The following is a 14,929-nucleotide window of genomic DNA, read 5'->3' on the forward strand; positions in this document are numbered from 1 at the left end:
GACAGTGCATTGAGCAATGGACATGATCTATACACAAAAACTGCTTCATTAAGCTAAAGTTGTTTTGGTGACTATTGTCTGTAGCTGGCAATCGTACCTCAACTTGCAGAATGATTGTTGACCAGAGAAACGGCTTATGGAATGGAATATTTTGCAGTTCTAAACTACTGCCCAGCAAGCAGAATATTCTTCTATCATATGCTTGTGTCAAGTTGAAAAGAGTCCACATCTAATGCAAAACCACTAGGTGGCACACCACTCAATCATTGGGTTCATAAGGGAAAAAATTGTATTTTGTGGCAACATAGTAATTGAGAATAAATAGAGACTAGTTCGGAAAGGTCAACCTCTGATCAAGTAGACCCTAGTTTCTTTTAAGAATGGCTTTTCAAAATAGATGAATTTGAAAAGGACATCACTGGTACTAACACAGCTTAAAGGATAAAGGATATAACTGGGGGCTGAAACATGTTGTTCTATTTATTAGCTCCACAGAGATAACAGAAGTAGCAGGCGCTAGTGGCTTCTCAATAAGCTGTACGATTCTGTATGAATGCGTGCACCTACAACACAGAAGCTTCTCAATGCACAGCCTATTATTAGTGTATTCACAACACTGACTAAAGTCTCCTTCAGACAGAGAGAGGAAGGGCACGCAAAGGCTGCATACAGTAGGTCTGCAACTTTTACAAGCTGTTTTCATAAACCCCTAAAGAAAGCATACAGGCATGTTTCATTTGGGACTACATTCTAAAGTCATGCAAAGCATCATGGGAATTTAGTTCTACAACACCTGGGGATCTACCTTATGGGCACCCCTGCTGTAGAGTATTACAAAGTCCATGGTTCTCCTTTAATGGATTAGAAATGACACAGATTCGTATTCATGCTGCATTTTTTTTTTTTATATATAATTATTTTATAGTGCTCATGAAAAACAAAGAGGCATGCAATGCAACAACAGCAATTGCTCGCCGTTCAGTTCAACTTTTATAAACATGTGTTACGCATACATTGACGGTGCACATTTTATATTATAAAGTATAATAGTCACATGTGAAATCTCCGTGTCAGCTATAAGATAAGATAGAGTCGGTACTGAGACAGATTGAAAATGTTGACAAAAGAATAGGAAGTCATGTAAGTACAAGCTTAAATGGGACAGTTCCCGTAATCTAAATTATATAGGGGCTTGGCTCGAGGTTTCAAACAGCTAAGTGATTCTTCGGACAGGGTGACCCACCTCTGCAGCAAGCTCGGGCTCTCTAATGGTGTGGGCTAGTGAGTGTGTGAGGGTTGGCAAATGGTTAAAGATTAAAACAAGGAGCTAGAAATGCTGGCCCAGACTAGCTATAACAAACCGTCTTACATTTACCTACCTAGCTAGGCTGATGGTAGGAAAGTCATAAGATCAAAGTGTGCTGCGCAGTTTTAAAGGGAGATAAGAAAATAACAGGAAAGAAAAACACAGAGGTATGACAGGCTTATTACTTCTGGAAGGAGCCCCTAGTTGGAATCCAGTGGACAGCGAGACTACAGAGAAAAAGTTGTCTATATTGAACATATAGGCAGAAACATCAAATAATTGCACCTCATTACATTCTTGGAGACAGTCAGTCAGCTGTAGTGAGTAACCCAGGGTTTTTCCTAACAGATCAGTCCCAGAGCCAGTCTCAGCCTATGCCTGCTAGGGGCACAACACCATCCCAAAGTGAAGAGGCACACTGCTTGTCGCCTTGCCAAGATTCAGTCCAGTAAGTTGGGTCACGTATCTTGTGGGGGTTGCTGCTCAGCTCTTCAGGTCGTGTTTGCGGTCCTGCTTGTGTGCGCTTCGGTGGGTTACTCTGCACCATTTTGAAGCTAGACACTGTGCGTCTCTTGATCCTCAGACATGATGGGATTCGTGCCGCTGGAGATGGTGATGGCTTGGGTGGAGAGTGTTTAGGTAAGTGGGCATCTTTATGTGGCAGAGCGGGCTGGAGCATTAGGCATTCTAGTTTCCGCCAGAAGTTAGAGAAGTGTCTAGCTATCCTAGAGAGAATGTCGCTGGGGTCTTTGTCGGCGCCAGGGATCCACGCGATCTCCGCCATATTAGGTAGGGTAGAATGTGATCCGCTTGCACCCGTGTCCCCAACTTGCTTCTTTTCCGAAGTTTGGGAACCCTCCAGGAGTAGGCCGGGATCACCCCCACCGGCCCAAGGTGGGGGGGGGGGGGGGGGGATACGGGGCACTGGCATCCGCTTAGCAGCCTCTGGGCACTTCCAGTCCAGGAGTTCGGACGCCACTCCCGCCCGGTGCACCCTAGGCCGCACTCGCCACAGTGGAGGTAGTAAACCCCAACAGTTCACTTATCACTTGCCAGCATGTCTGTTGTATCAGCATGTCTGTTGTATCAGGTGTGGAGACTTTTGCTTGTTTTGCCCCAAATTGATCTGCAACAGGTTTTAAAACGCTGTTTATTGCAGAACACTGGGGGATCTCAACATAGACACGTCTGCTCTCTTTGACAGTCAGGCCCCGCCCCCCTTCATGCTGCATTTTATACACAATCTAATAGCTTTAAAGGGACACTGTAGGCACCCATACCACTTCAGCTCATTGAAATGGTCTGGATGAAAACTCCCATCACCCATAACCCTGAGCATGTAATTATTGCAGTTTTTATAAAGCCGCATGGTCACCTCATGCCGAAAACAGTTCCATAACATTCTAAGTCCCGCTGAGGTGACTGGGAACCCACAAAGTCCTCACGCTGAATTTAGTTCCATAACGATCGCGGCTAAGTACTGCTGAGGACAATTCATGGGTTTCTTCATGCGAACGCCCGCCAAGGAGCTAGTGTTTGGTTCCATTTGAATGAAAGGAAAGTGCCGAAATAGGGGCACCCAGGGAAAGCTGCTAATGGCGGCTGGGGAGATTTAACTCACGAACAGGGTCTTTGTATATTGCCCATAGTCCTTGGGCAGGAGGATAGCTAGCAGGCTCCTCCAGGAACTCGTGGCATAAGTACGTTTGCCACAGTCTTCTAAATGACGCTGGACATCCTTACACTGTGCATGAGGACTTCCAGCGTCACTGGAATCCCCATAGGAAAAAATTGAGTAATAAAAATAAGTAAATAAAAAAAATGTTTGACAGCTTTCAGCAGAGAAACTCTGCCTTCCTCTTCACAATCCAACTTCCTTGTTATACAGTACATCCACTGAGTGAACTCATCTCAACCAATGAGAGATTGAAAGAAAGAAACACAGATATCAGCTCTATAGGTATTTATATTTGCATGGCCTTACACCATCTCTTTGTAAAACCTAATGGTGGTTGGCCCACAATACCTTTATAATTTTTGTAATAATTTAGCATTAAAATCTTGAACATTATAGCATTAGGAATATAAAACTGTATTCCTAATGCTATTGTGTTCCACTGCTTTCACACACAACCCCCCGCAAGCCTCCCCTTGTTGAAAAGGTTAAAATCCCTTATAACACTTTCATTAATTCCAGGTCCAAAATACATTAGTTCCGATTCTGTCTCCTATAGTGACATCATGCCAATGGAGGACCTAATGCACATGTGTGGCAAGCGCCACGCACACATTTAAACTTTTCCATTGGGCAGCATTAAATCAATGCTTTTCTAGTAGAATTTTGATGGGCTGAACATCCTCATGCAAAGCGTTAGGACGTCCAACATAATTTCACGGAGTTTAATTGGTGGCTGCCTTAAGGACACATGACATGTGTGACATGTCATGATTCCCTTTTATTCCAGAAGTTTGGTCCTTAAGGGGTTAAAGTTACAGGGACACTGCACCCAAACTACTTCAATGAGATGAAGTGGTCCATGTGACTATAGTGTCCCTTTAAGAACCAATCTACATGTCAGAAACCTTTCCCCCTGGAGGAGCACTCTCCTATAGTATTTGGTTAAAATAAATGATGAAATGAAACACAAACATACCAGATTGTGGCAGGCGTAGAATTTTCCAAATCTCAAAGCCTAGGTCAGATATAGCTTTAAAGAAAAACATTATTATCCAGCTCATTACTGTTATACTGTGGATTCGATAACCTTGCATTTCCAATTTATTCTCCCCACAATTCACATTTTAGCGAGGACGCCCTTGCAGATGAATAAAGGGTAATTTTCCACTGAGAAGTAACAGCGCATCATGACGAAGCTGTTTTGCACGCCATAAGTACATGACAGGCTTCCTGCTGTGGATGAAACACTAATCCTTTTTTTTTCTTTTCTTAATAAGTTGCCCCTTTAAATAATTTATAGTCACATGTCCTCAGTTAGTTGTAAAGCGCACTAGGGCCCCGCCCAGTCTGGGTCAACGTTCTATGAGAGGGCGTGGTCATCGAATGCTGGCCTTAGATATAGAGCTCCTCCCTGCCGGCGCCATGTAGTCCTGTCTGAGAGCTGCTGGAGTGATGGCTGTGCGTACTGTCTATGAGTTCTCCGCCCGCCTGCTGGGCTCAGGGGAGATCCTCAACTTCTCCCGTTTTAAGGGGCAAGTGCTGCTCATAGAGAATGTAGCATCGCTCTGAGGGACGACGGTTCGGGATTACACCCAGATGAGTCGTCTGCAGAGCACACACGGCCCCAACGGGCTGCAAGTGCTCGGCTTTCCCTGCAACCAGTTCGGACACCAGGTAAGGGATGCCGGGGGTAGGGCGGGTAGGTGATGTGTGACAGGGGTAATGTATTTATGATAAATTAAATGATCATTCAGGGGATTGGGAGCCTTTAATGTTTCCCGAAGTGTACTTTTATGTAATTGTTTGAGTCCTCTTTAATATTTCTTATATTGAAGCAGTGTTTGTTTTATTAACCATACAGTACAGAGGTGTGCTCCTCCATAACCCTCATGGCCCATAGAGATGCAGTGAAATGTAATGCCTTTAACTTTCCTGGATCAGAATGATGGGAGTTGGCAGAATCTTGACTGTTAATAGTTACAATGTGATATCTAGTGCTTGTTTTGTATTGCACAGCAGGTCTAAATAGTTGGGTTGGATTTTAGTGGATAAATGGGTTAGGTGATATATTTAACTTACAGTAGAATTTGTTTTTGTTGGTTGCTGCATGTACTAAGATCCTTCTCTCATTTGCGCCATCCTATTTATAATCGTTTTTTCTTTAGGTGATATATTTACCTGAATGTTTTTACCCTACTTTGCCACTTTTTTTCCCCACTTCCTAACAGAAACAAACTTGTGCTCTCTTGCATGCCTGAGCGTTCGAGAGAATTTTTATGGGAGATCTAGTGGGTCTCTCATAGACCTTCTCACATGCCTAATCCGCTGTCATGTTCTAATGATGACAGGATGTGTTGGTGGTGAAAGGTCTATCGCCACACAAAAAAGCCTGGTGTTTCTGTAACAATAGTCCCTACTGTCTCGTGTATCATTTAGGTTGTATTGAAATTTCTAAGATTGTCTTATTGCAGTGCCATTTCAATGTCCCTCAAATTGCCCTCAGTATATTTAATGCACACTGTTTTTAATTTGTTGTGGTTCTAGTTCTCCATACAAATCCCAATCTTTATTTAATGCAGGAGAATACCAACAACCAGGAGATCTTGAACTCTCTGAAGTATGTCAGACCTGGAGGTGGATACGAGCCCAATTTCCCAATTTTCGAGAAGTGCGAGGTGAACGGTGAAAAAGAGCATCCCCTCTTCACCTTTCTGAAAGAGCAACTTCCATATCCCAGTGATGATTCTGTGTCTCTCATGGTGGACCCCAAGTGCATTATCTGGTCTCCGGTGAGGCGGAACGATATCTCTTGGAACTTCGAGAAGTTCCTTATTGGGGCTGATGGCGTTCCATACAAAAGATACAGCCGCCGATTTGAAACAGTTAACATCCAGGCGGACATTGAGAAGTTGCTAAATGAGAAGTCAAAGTAGAATGAGTAGCAATGTCTGTGCTGCAACGTGGCTAAAAAAACACTCCATTTGTTTTGTGCAATATAGTGCTAAAACATTGCAAAAATGTAATATTGCTCCCGCCTGGCGTTTCTGTTAAACTGACATTTTTGAGTGAAGCTATAATTTGTTATATCTGACATTGCAGCCAGACTTGGCATCACTTCTGAAGTTTCACTTCTTCTTGTGGTCTTTCTTCTCGTGCTTCCTGCGCTGGCTTCTGTCACCTCCTCTGACTCTTACTCATGATGCCTTTCCTTGAAACGTGTAGAGGAAGGGTTGATGTACCTTGTAAGTGGTCAGTGGGAGAGCAGTTAGTTTAGCAAAGGTGAGCAGAGAGAAAGGTTTATAATTTACTAATAAAACTTATTGTGGAAAAAATGCAGTCTTGTTTGTTTTTTATATTTTCTTTTTTTTATTGTATTAACTTGGTATGGTGGGTCTCCTACATGTTTGCCTGTATTCAAAATATCCTTGGTGCCAACATAAACACTCTTCTCCTGTGGGGAGCAATGAAATGAATATACCCCATGCACCTTATTTAAAACACAGAGGAAATGGTCTGATTTCAAGGACAAATCATGACTGTGCGCTTCTGCAAGTGCTGGAAGGGAAGTGATCCTTCTGCAAGCATCTCCCAGTGGGGAGATGTTGCAACATGTGGGTTTTGTCTGATTTAGAGTGGTACACAAATAGAGCAGCATCTCCCTGCATTTTATGGCAAGGAGATCAAATGGTCGTGAAGTCAAAGGTATTAATAAAGCTCTGATCTTGTTACATATTGCCTTTTTTATTATTAATAAATAAATAAATTGACATACAATGTTACATAGGAGGTCACTTCCTAGTTTCTAGCACAGGAAACCTGTGCTAGAGCGTCGCTGGACGTCCTCACGCTGTGTGAGGACCTCCAGCGTCGCTCAAACCCCCATAGGAAAGCATTGAAATGATTTTTCAATGCTTTCCTAGGGGGAGACGTAATGCGCAAGCGCGGCATTTCCGCGCATGCGCATTAGGTCTCCTCGGCCGGTGGGCGAGATCAGTCTTGCCCACCGGCCGACGCAATCACAAGGAGGAGCGTCGCGGAGGAGGAGACAGCGGCGAGGGACATCGCCGCTGCCTCAGGTAAGTCACTGAAGGCGTTTTCACCCCTTCAGTAACCGGGGATTGGTGGGTGGGAGGGAGAGGGACCCTCCAGTGCCAGGAAAACGGATTGTTTTCCTGGCACTGGAGTTTCCCTTTAAGCATGCGTGGGATAGGTATAAGACTATCCTAGACTTAAAGGGACACTCTAGGCACCCAGACCACTTCTGCCCATTGGAGTGGTCTGGGTGCCAACTCCCACTACCCTTAACCCTGCAAGTGTAATTATTGCAGTTTTTTATAAACTGCAATAATTACCTTGCAGGGTTAAGTCCTCCCCTAGTGGCTGTCTACTAGACAGCCACTAGAGGTCACTTCCTGCATCATAGCACAGATTATCTGTGCTAGAGCGTCGCTGGACGTCCTCACGCTGTGTGAGGACCTCCAGCGTCGCTCTATTCCCCATAGGGAAGCATTGAAATTCATTTTCAATGCTTTTCTATGGGGTGCGCCAATGTGCATTAGGTCTCCTCGGCCGGTGGGCGGGATCAGTCACGCCCACCGGCCAGCGGAGGAAGAAGGTGGAGCGGCGGGGGAGGAGCAGGCAGCGACGTGGGACATGTCGCTGCCTGAGGTAAGTGACTGAAGGGGTTTTCACCCCTTCAGTAACCGGGGATTGTGGGGTGGGAGGGAGAGGGACCCTCCAGTGCCAGGAAAACGGATTGTTTCCCTTTAAGATAAGGCCAGGGACTAATTAAAGTATTTAGAACATTGGGCAGACTAGATGGGCCGGATGGTTCTTATCTGCTGTCACATTCTATTTTTCTAGAATGCCTTACCATCAAGACCTTCTGCACTATCAAGAATAAAAATTATTAAAGAGCATGCGTCCAAGTACAGATCCCTGAGGTACCCCACTGGTAACTAGACCTTGCTTTGAATATACTCCATTGACTACAACCCTCTGTTGCCTGCCATTCAGCCACTGCCTTACCCATTCAACAATATTGGAATCCATACTTAAAGATTGCAGTTTATTGATGAGCTTTCTTTGTGTAACAGTGTCAAAAGCCTTACTGAAATCTAGGCAAGCAATGTCTACTGTACCACCCTGATCTATTATTTTAGTTATCCAATAAGATTAGTTTGGCGTGATCTCCCTGAAGTAAACCCATGTTGTCTCTGATCTTGAAATCCATGTGATTTTAGATGTTCAGCAATCCTATCCTTTAACATGATTTCCATCACTTTCCCCACTACCGAAGTAAGGCTTACTATGTCCTATAGTTGCCTGACTCCTCCCTACTACCTTTCTTGTGAATGAGCACAACATTCGCTAACTTCCAATCTTCTGGGACTACTCCTGTTAACAATGATTGGTTAAATAAATCTGTTAATGGTTTTGCTAGTACACCACTAAGCTCTTTTAATAGCTTTGGGTGTATTCCATCAGGTCCCATTGATTTATTTGTCTTTACTTTTCACAGTTGAAATACAACCTCTTCCCCTGTAAACTCACATGTAACAAATTACTAATTTGTCCTTTTTCCTAACTGAGGTCCCTTTCCTTCATTTTCATCTGTAAATACTGAACAAAAATATTAATTAAGGCAGTCAGCTAGACCTTTATCCTCGTATACATAACTTCCATCTCTTGTTTTTAATCTAACTAATCCTTGTTTTACTTTCCCACTTATGTCTCTAAAAAATGTTTTATCCCCCTTGTTTTACTGACTGCCATTCTCTCTTCTGTGTGGGATTTGGTTGCTCTTATAACTTAAAGGACCACTATAGTGCCAGGAAAACAAACTCAGTTTCCTGGCTCTATAGCGTCTTTGAGTCCCCCCCACCCTCTGGGCCCCACTCCCGCTGGTCTGAAGGGGGAGGAAGGGGTTAAATTCCTGCCTTTCTCCAGCGCCGGGCTCCCTCGATGCTGAGGACTCTCTTCCCTCTTCCGACGTCATCCGCCGAATGCGCATGCATGGCAAGAGCCACATGTGCATTCAATCAGTTCATAGGAAAGCATTTCTCAATGCTTTCCTATGGACGCTGGCGTCTTCTCACTGTGAAAATCACAGTGAGAAGCGCCTCTAGCGGCTGTCAATGAGACAGCCACTAGAGGCTGGATTAACATAGTAAACATAGTGATCACTATGCATAAGATGAGGCAGAGGCATCAGTGATGCCCACCGATTATCAAAGATAAAGAACACAGTAATGAACAGTTAAATCCGAGCTGCAGGGTCTCCTTACTGTAGTTCCAACAGTGTAACAAGCAGATAGACAAAAAAATGGAGTTCTGCACATCAAGTAGGTAGTGCACACCCAGGTGCTACTGCAGCTTATTAGAGGACACAATATAAACAAACGTTTCGGGCAACAAGCCCTTCCTCAGTGCTAATGTCCTCTGAATGTTTCTCTGAATCTGCTATGTTTACAGCTGCAGGGTTAACCCTAGATGGATTTGGCACCCAGACCACTTCATTGAGCTGAAGTGGTCTGGGTGCCTATAGTGGTTCTTTAATTTGCCTCTCTGCTTAATCTTGTAAATCTGTCTGTCTTCCTCACTGTTTTTTTTTTTATAATTACTAAATGCCAACTTTTTGTTTTATTATTTTGGCCACTTCTGCGGAGTACCACAGTGGTTTCTTAATTTTTCTGCTCTTACATGGTGTGGCATTTCACGGTGTGGCAAGTGCACAAGGTTGTAATTAGAGGCCTATTAATCTGTAGAGCAGACTATCTCCCAAAATACTGTCGCCTCCTGTTGCAGAGATGGAAGAGCGAACTAGATTAGTTAACAGTGTAAAATAAGATGACATCCACGCTACGTGAGCAAATTGCCCAGGTCACTAGGCTCCTCAATCAACAAGCCATGGACAAAACAAGTTACTATCTTATTAGACTAAAGGCCACACACTATTTCCTAGGGAAACAAAGCCAGTAAGCTTCTAGCCAATAGACTAGAAGCTTACGGGCTTTGTTTCCCTGCCAGTAACAACAAACAAACCGAAAAATAGCCTGTTTATTGTACCCGCAAGGTAGCAATATTCTAGCCCCGTGAGACATCTCCACATTCGCACAATATTATTCCAAATAGGTATATCTTGAAAACGAATGTAGACCTACACATTCAACAACTTGAGAAATCGCCAATTATTTAGGGTCAATCTCCCTATCCGCCTAAACAAATGCTCAACAGAACTGCCTAGCCGCCACAATAACAGATCGAAATTATAGGGTTATACAATCATAACTGCAAGGCAAATCACTGAGACCAGACGATTTCTTCAACCAATATTATAAAAAGTTCCAAAATCTCCTAGTTCCACACTTTGCAAAAGCTTTCACCGAAGCCATTTCTCTAGGAAAGTTACCTCCAGAATTACTAATGGCCCAAATGGTTACGCTCCCGAAACCTGGGAAACAACCAATACACCCACAAAATGTCAGACCTATCTCCGTTTTAAACACAGATGCTAAAAGCTTTGCAAAAGTCCTAACCACAAGACTGCGGGAGATACTCCCTCATATCATTCATAGAGATCAGGTGGGCTTTGTTCAAGGGAGACAGGGAGGGAACCACATGAGGAAAGTCTTAGACTTAATGTATGGCCTCAAACACACGAACCAGTGAAGTCTGGACGCTGAGAAAGCTTTTGACCGACTGCACTGGGGTTTTCGTGAAAGCGGATTACTTAAATTTGGTATGCCGGTGAGCTTTCTTTTAGTGGTCACAACATTATACCATGCACCAGCTGTAAAAGTGCTGAACTCAGGTTTCCTGTCCAATCCTTTTGAGATTACAAACGGGACCCGTCAAAGATTCCCGCTGTCGCCACTTCTGTAGTTGTTGGTGCTAGAAACACTAGCAGCAGCAATTCGGAAGGACAGCTATATACATGGAGTGGTGGTGGGAAATAGAGAATCTAAAATGAATTTATTTGCGTATAATGTGCTCCTCACTCTAAAGCAACCACTAATATCCCTCCCAAATCTCCTCAAAGCTATTAAAACTTATGAGAAATATTCCTACTATAAACTGAATGTAACCAAGACACAGGCCATGTTGTTTGACCTGAACTCGCAAATGCACGACACCGCTCCTTCCACTTTGACTGGCGCACAAATTGCATCACCTTCTTGGGCTTAAGAATCTCTAAAAATCTTACACACACTTCAAACACAATTACAAACATCTACTCCAAGAATTTACAGACACCCTGCACAAATGGGAGGGGCCATACTTCTCCTGGCTTGGCAGATTGACGGCACTTAAAATTATACAGACCCCCAAACTTCACTATCTCATACGAACACTCCAGATCACACTCCCCAAAATGTACCTGGCAAAAACCCGCAGGATATTAGTCTGCTTCGCAGAGTAGCAATCAGAAATTTGAGCTCAAGGTCCATGTCCCTGGGGGCCTGCCGTCAGGGCTTGCCTGTAAGCTAGCCCACAAGAATGCATTGTGTAAAGTGGATATAGAGTGTGTTAATGTATTGGATGCAGTGGGAAGTATTTCCCAATTAAGTGGATTAATCACATAAGAGCAAGCATTAGGCTGCTACTAGGATAGGACCTGCCGAATATGGGGTACTTTGACGTAGTTGGCAGGCATATGCAATGTATGATCATATAATGTAACTTGTATTGTTTTGTTTGATGACCCCCTGTTGTGATTACTCCTATATAAACCTGTGGTTCACTCAATAAAACCTGTGCTTATCCACCCTTCACTAAGTCTCGGCTAGTGTTTGGATGAGACAGCTATACACTCTGCAGGAGAACGTGATCATTTTAAGCTGTAGCACAGAAACCTGTTCCAGGGTGGGAAATTTCTGATAGACCCCAGTCAAGCTGCAGCGACTGGGGACTAAAGCACTACGGGTGTCCCGGTTAAAGCTAGGAAGCGTGCTTGGCGGAGGTACCCAGTCGGGTACCAGATGGTCCGCCACAGACATATATATATATATATATATATATAGGAAACATGGGGGGATGGTTGCACTCACCTAAACATGCTTAAATGGGGTGCTGCTGGGGGCCATATTATACAATAAATACACAAGATCCAGCGCACTCTCCTATCTACTAAACAGCAACTTCAATGTTGACAGATTTTATTAGTTTGTAAAAGTTTTTTTTTAAAAACACCTAATCTAGGCAAAAAAATGGGGATTTAGTTACATTATATGATCATACATTGCATAAGCCTGCCACAACGTCAATGTACCCCATCTTTGGCAGGTCCTACTCTCACAGTCTAATGTCTGCTCTTATGAGATTAAGGCCAAAGATGGGGTACATTGACGTTGTGGCAGGCTTATGCAATGTATGATCATATAATGTAACTAAATCCCCATTTTTTTGCCTAGATTAGGTGTTTTTAAAAAAAACTTTTACAAACTAATAAAATCTGTCAACATTGAAGTTGCTGTTTAGTAGATAGGAGAGTGCGCTGGATCTTGTGTATTTATTGTATAATATGGCCCCCAGCAGCACCCCATTTAAGCATGTTTAGGTGAGTGCAACCATCCCCCCATGTTTCCTATATATATTTGGGAGTCTAGCCAACTCCTTGGTTCTGCACCCCTCCCTGTTACAGGTGCCTCATCTCAGGTCCCTATTTAGCCTTGTACTGCAGAGAGCCTCAGATGGAATTTTTTCCCAAGTAAGTGGTTAATCTCATAAGAGCAGACATTAGACTGTGAGAGTAGGACCTGCCAAAGATGGGGTACATTGACGTTGTGGCAGGCTTATGCAATGTATGATCATATAATGTAACTAAATCCCCATTTTTTTGCCTAGATTAGGTGTTTTTAAAAAAAACTTTTACAAACTAATAAAATCTGTCAACATTGAAGTTGCTGTTTAGTAGATAGGAGAGTGCGCTGGATCTTGTGTATTTATTGTATAATATGGCCCCCAGCAGCACCCCATTTAAGCATGTTTAGGTGAGTGCAACCATCCCCCCATGTTTCCTATATATATTTGGGAGTCTAGCCAACTCCTTGGTTCTGCACCCCTCCCTGTTACAGGTGCCTCATCTCAGGTCCCTATTTAGCCTTGTACTGCAGAGAGCCTCAGATGGAATTTTTTCCCAAGTAAGTGGTTAATCTCATAAGAGCAGACATTAGACTGTGAGAGTAGGACCTGCCAAAGATGGGGTACATTGACGTTGTGGCAGGCTTATGCAATGTATGATCATATAATGTAACTAAATCCCCATTTTTTTGCCTAGATTAGGTGTTTTTAAAAAAAACTTTTACAAACTAATAAAATCTGTCAACATTGAAGTTGCTGTTTAGTAGATAGGAGAGTGCGCTGGATCTTGTGTATTTATTGTATAATATGGCCCCCAGCAGCACCCCATTTAAGCATGTTTAGGTGAGTGCAACCATCCCCCCATGTTTCCTATATATATTTGGGAGTCTAGCCAACTCCTTGGTTCTGCACCCCTCCCTGTTACAGGTGCCTCATCTCAGGTCCCTATTTAGCCTTGTACTGCAGAGAGCCTCAGATGGAATTTTTTCCCAAGTAAGTGGTTAATCTCATAAGAGCAGACATTAGACTGTGAGAGTAGGACCTGCCAAAGATGGGGTACATTGACGTTGTGGCAGGCTTATGCAATGTATGATCATATAATGTAACTAAATCCCCATTTTTTTGCCTAGATTAGGTGTTTTTAAAAAAAACTTTTACAAACTAATAAAATCTGTCAACATTGAAGTTGCTGTTTAGTAGATAGGAGAGTGCGCTGGATCTTGTGTATTTATTGTATAATATGGCCCCCAGCAGCACCCCATTTAAGCATGTTTAGGTGAGTGCAACCATCCCCCCATGTTTCCTATATATATTTGGGAGTCTAGCCAACTCCTTGGTTCTGCACCCCTCCCTGTTACAGGTGCCTCATCTCAGGTCCCTATTTAGCCTTGTACTGCAGAGAGCCTCAGATGGAATTTTTTCCCAAGTAAGTGGTTAATCTCATAAGAGCAGACATTAGACTGTGAGAGTAGGACCTGCCAAAGATGGGGTACATTGACGTTGTGGCAGGCTTATGCAATGTATGATCATATAATGTAACTAAATCCCCATTTTTTTGCCTAGATTAGGTGTTTTTAAAAAAAACTTTTACAAACTAATAAAATCTGTCAACATTGAAGTTGCTGTTTAGTAGATAGGAGAGTGCGCTGGATCTTGTGTATTTATTATATATATATATATATACACACATACATACATATACACACACACACACACACACATATACATATACATACATACATATATATATATATATATATACATAGATACATACATATATATATATACATAGATACATACATATATATATATATATATAGATACATACATATATATATATATATACATAGATACATACATATATACATAGATACATACATATATATATATATATATATACATAGATACATACATATATACATAGATACATACATATATACATAGATACATACATATATATATATATATATACATAGATACATACATATATATATATATATATATATAGATACATAGATACATACATATATATATATAGATACATACATATATATATATAGATACATACATATATATATATAGATACATACATATATATATATAGATACATACATATATATACATAGATACATACATATATATATATATATATATATACATAGATACATACATATATATATATATACATAGATACATACATATATATATATATACATACATATATATATATATATATACATACATATATATATATATATACATACATATATATATATATATATACATACATATATATATATATATATACATACATATATATATATATATATACATACATATATATATATATATATACATACATA

General features: G+C 41.9%; 2 protein-coding genes across 2 annotated transcripts in view; both read left to right on the forward strand.

The window, feature by feature from the left end:
* AMIGO3 (adhesion molecule with Ig like domain 3) overlaps nucleotides 1-14,929 on the forward strand; it is a 455,802-nt gene that overhangs the window by 415,491 nt on the left and 25,382 nt on the right. The gene's annotated exons all lie outside the window — the stretch shown is intronic.
* On the forward strand, nucleotides 4,396-6,329 carry GPX1 (glutathione peroxidase 1). The gene is made up of 2 exons (XM_063427462.1): nucleotides 4,396-4,658; nucleotides 5,564-6,329. The coding sequence occupies exons 1-2, from the start codon at nucleotides 4,437-4,439 to the stop codon at nucleotides 5,915-5,917; spliced, it is 576 nt and encodes a 191-aa protein (XP_063283532.1). The 5' UTR covers nucleotides 4,396-4,436; the 3' UTR covers nucleotides 5,918-6,329.

Source organism: Pelobates fuscus, chromosome 7, assembly GCF_036172605.1.
Source record: "Pelobates fuscus isolate aPelFus1 chromosome 7, aPelFus1.pri, whole genome shotgun sequence".
Lineage (NCBI taxonomy): Eukaryota > Metazoa > Chordata > Amphibia > Anura > Pelobatidae > Pelobates > Pelobates fuscus.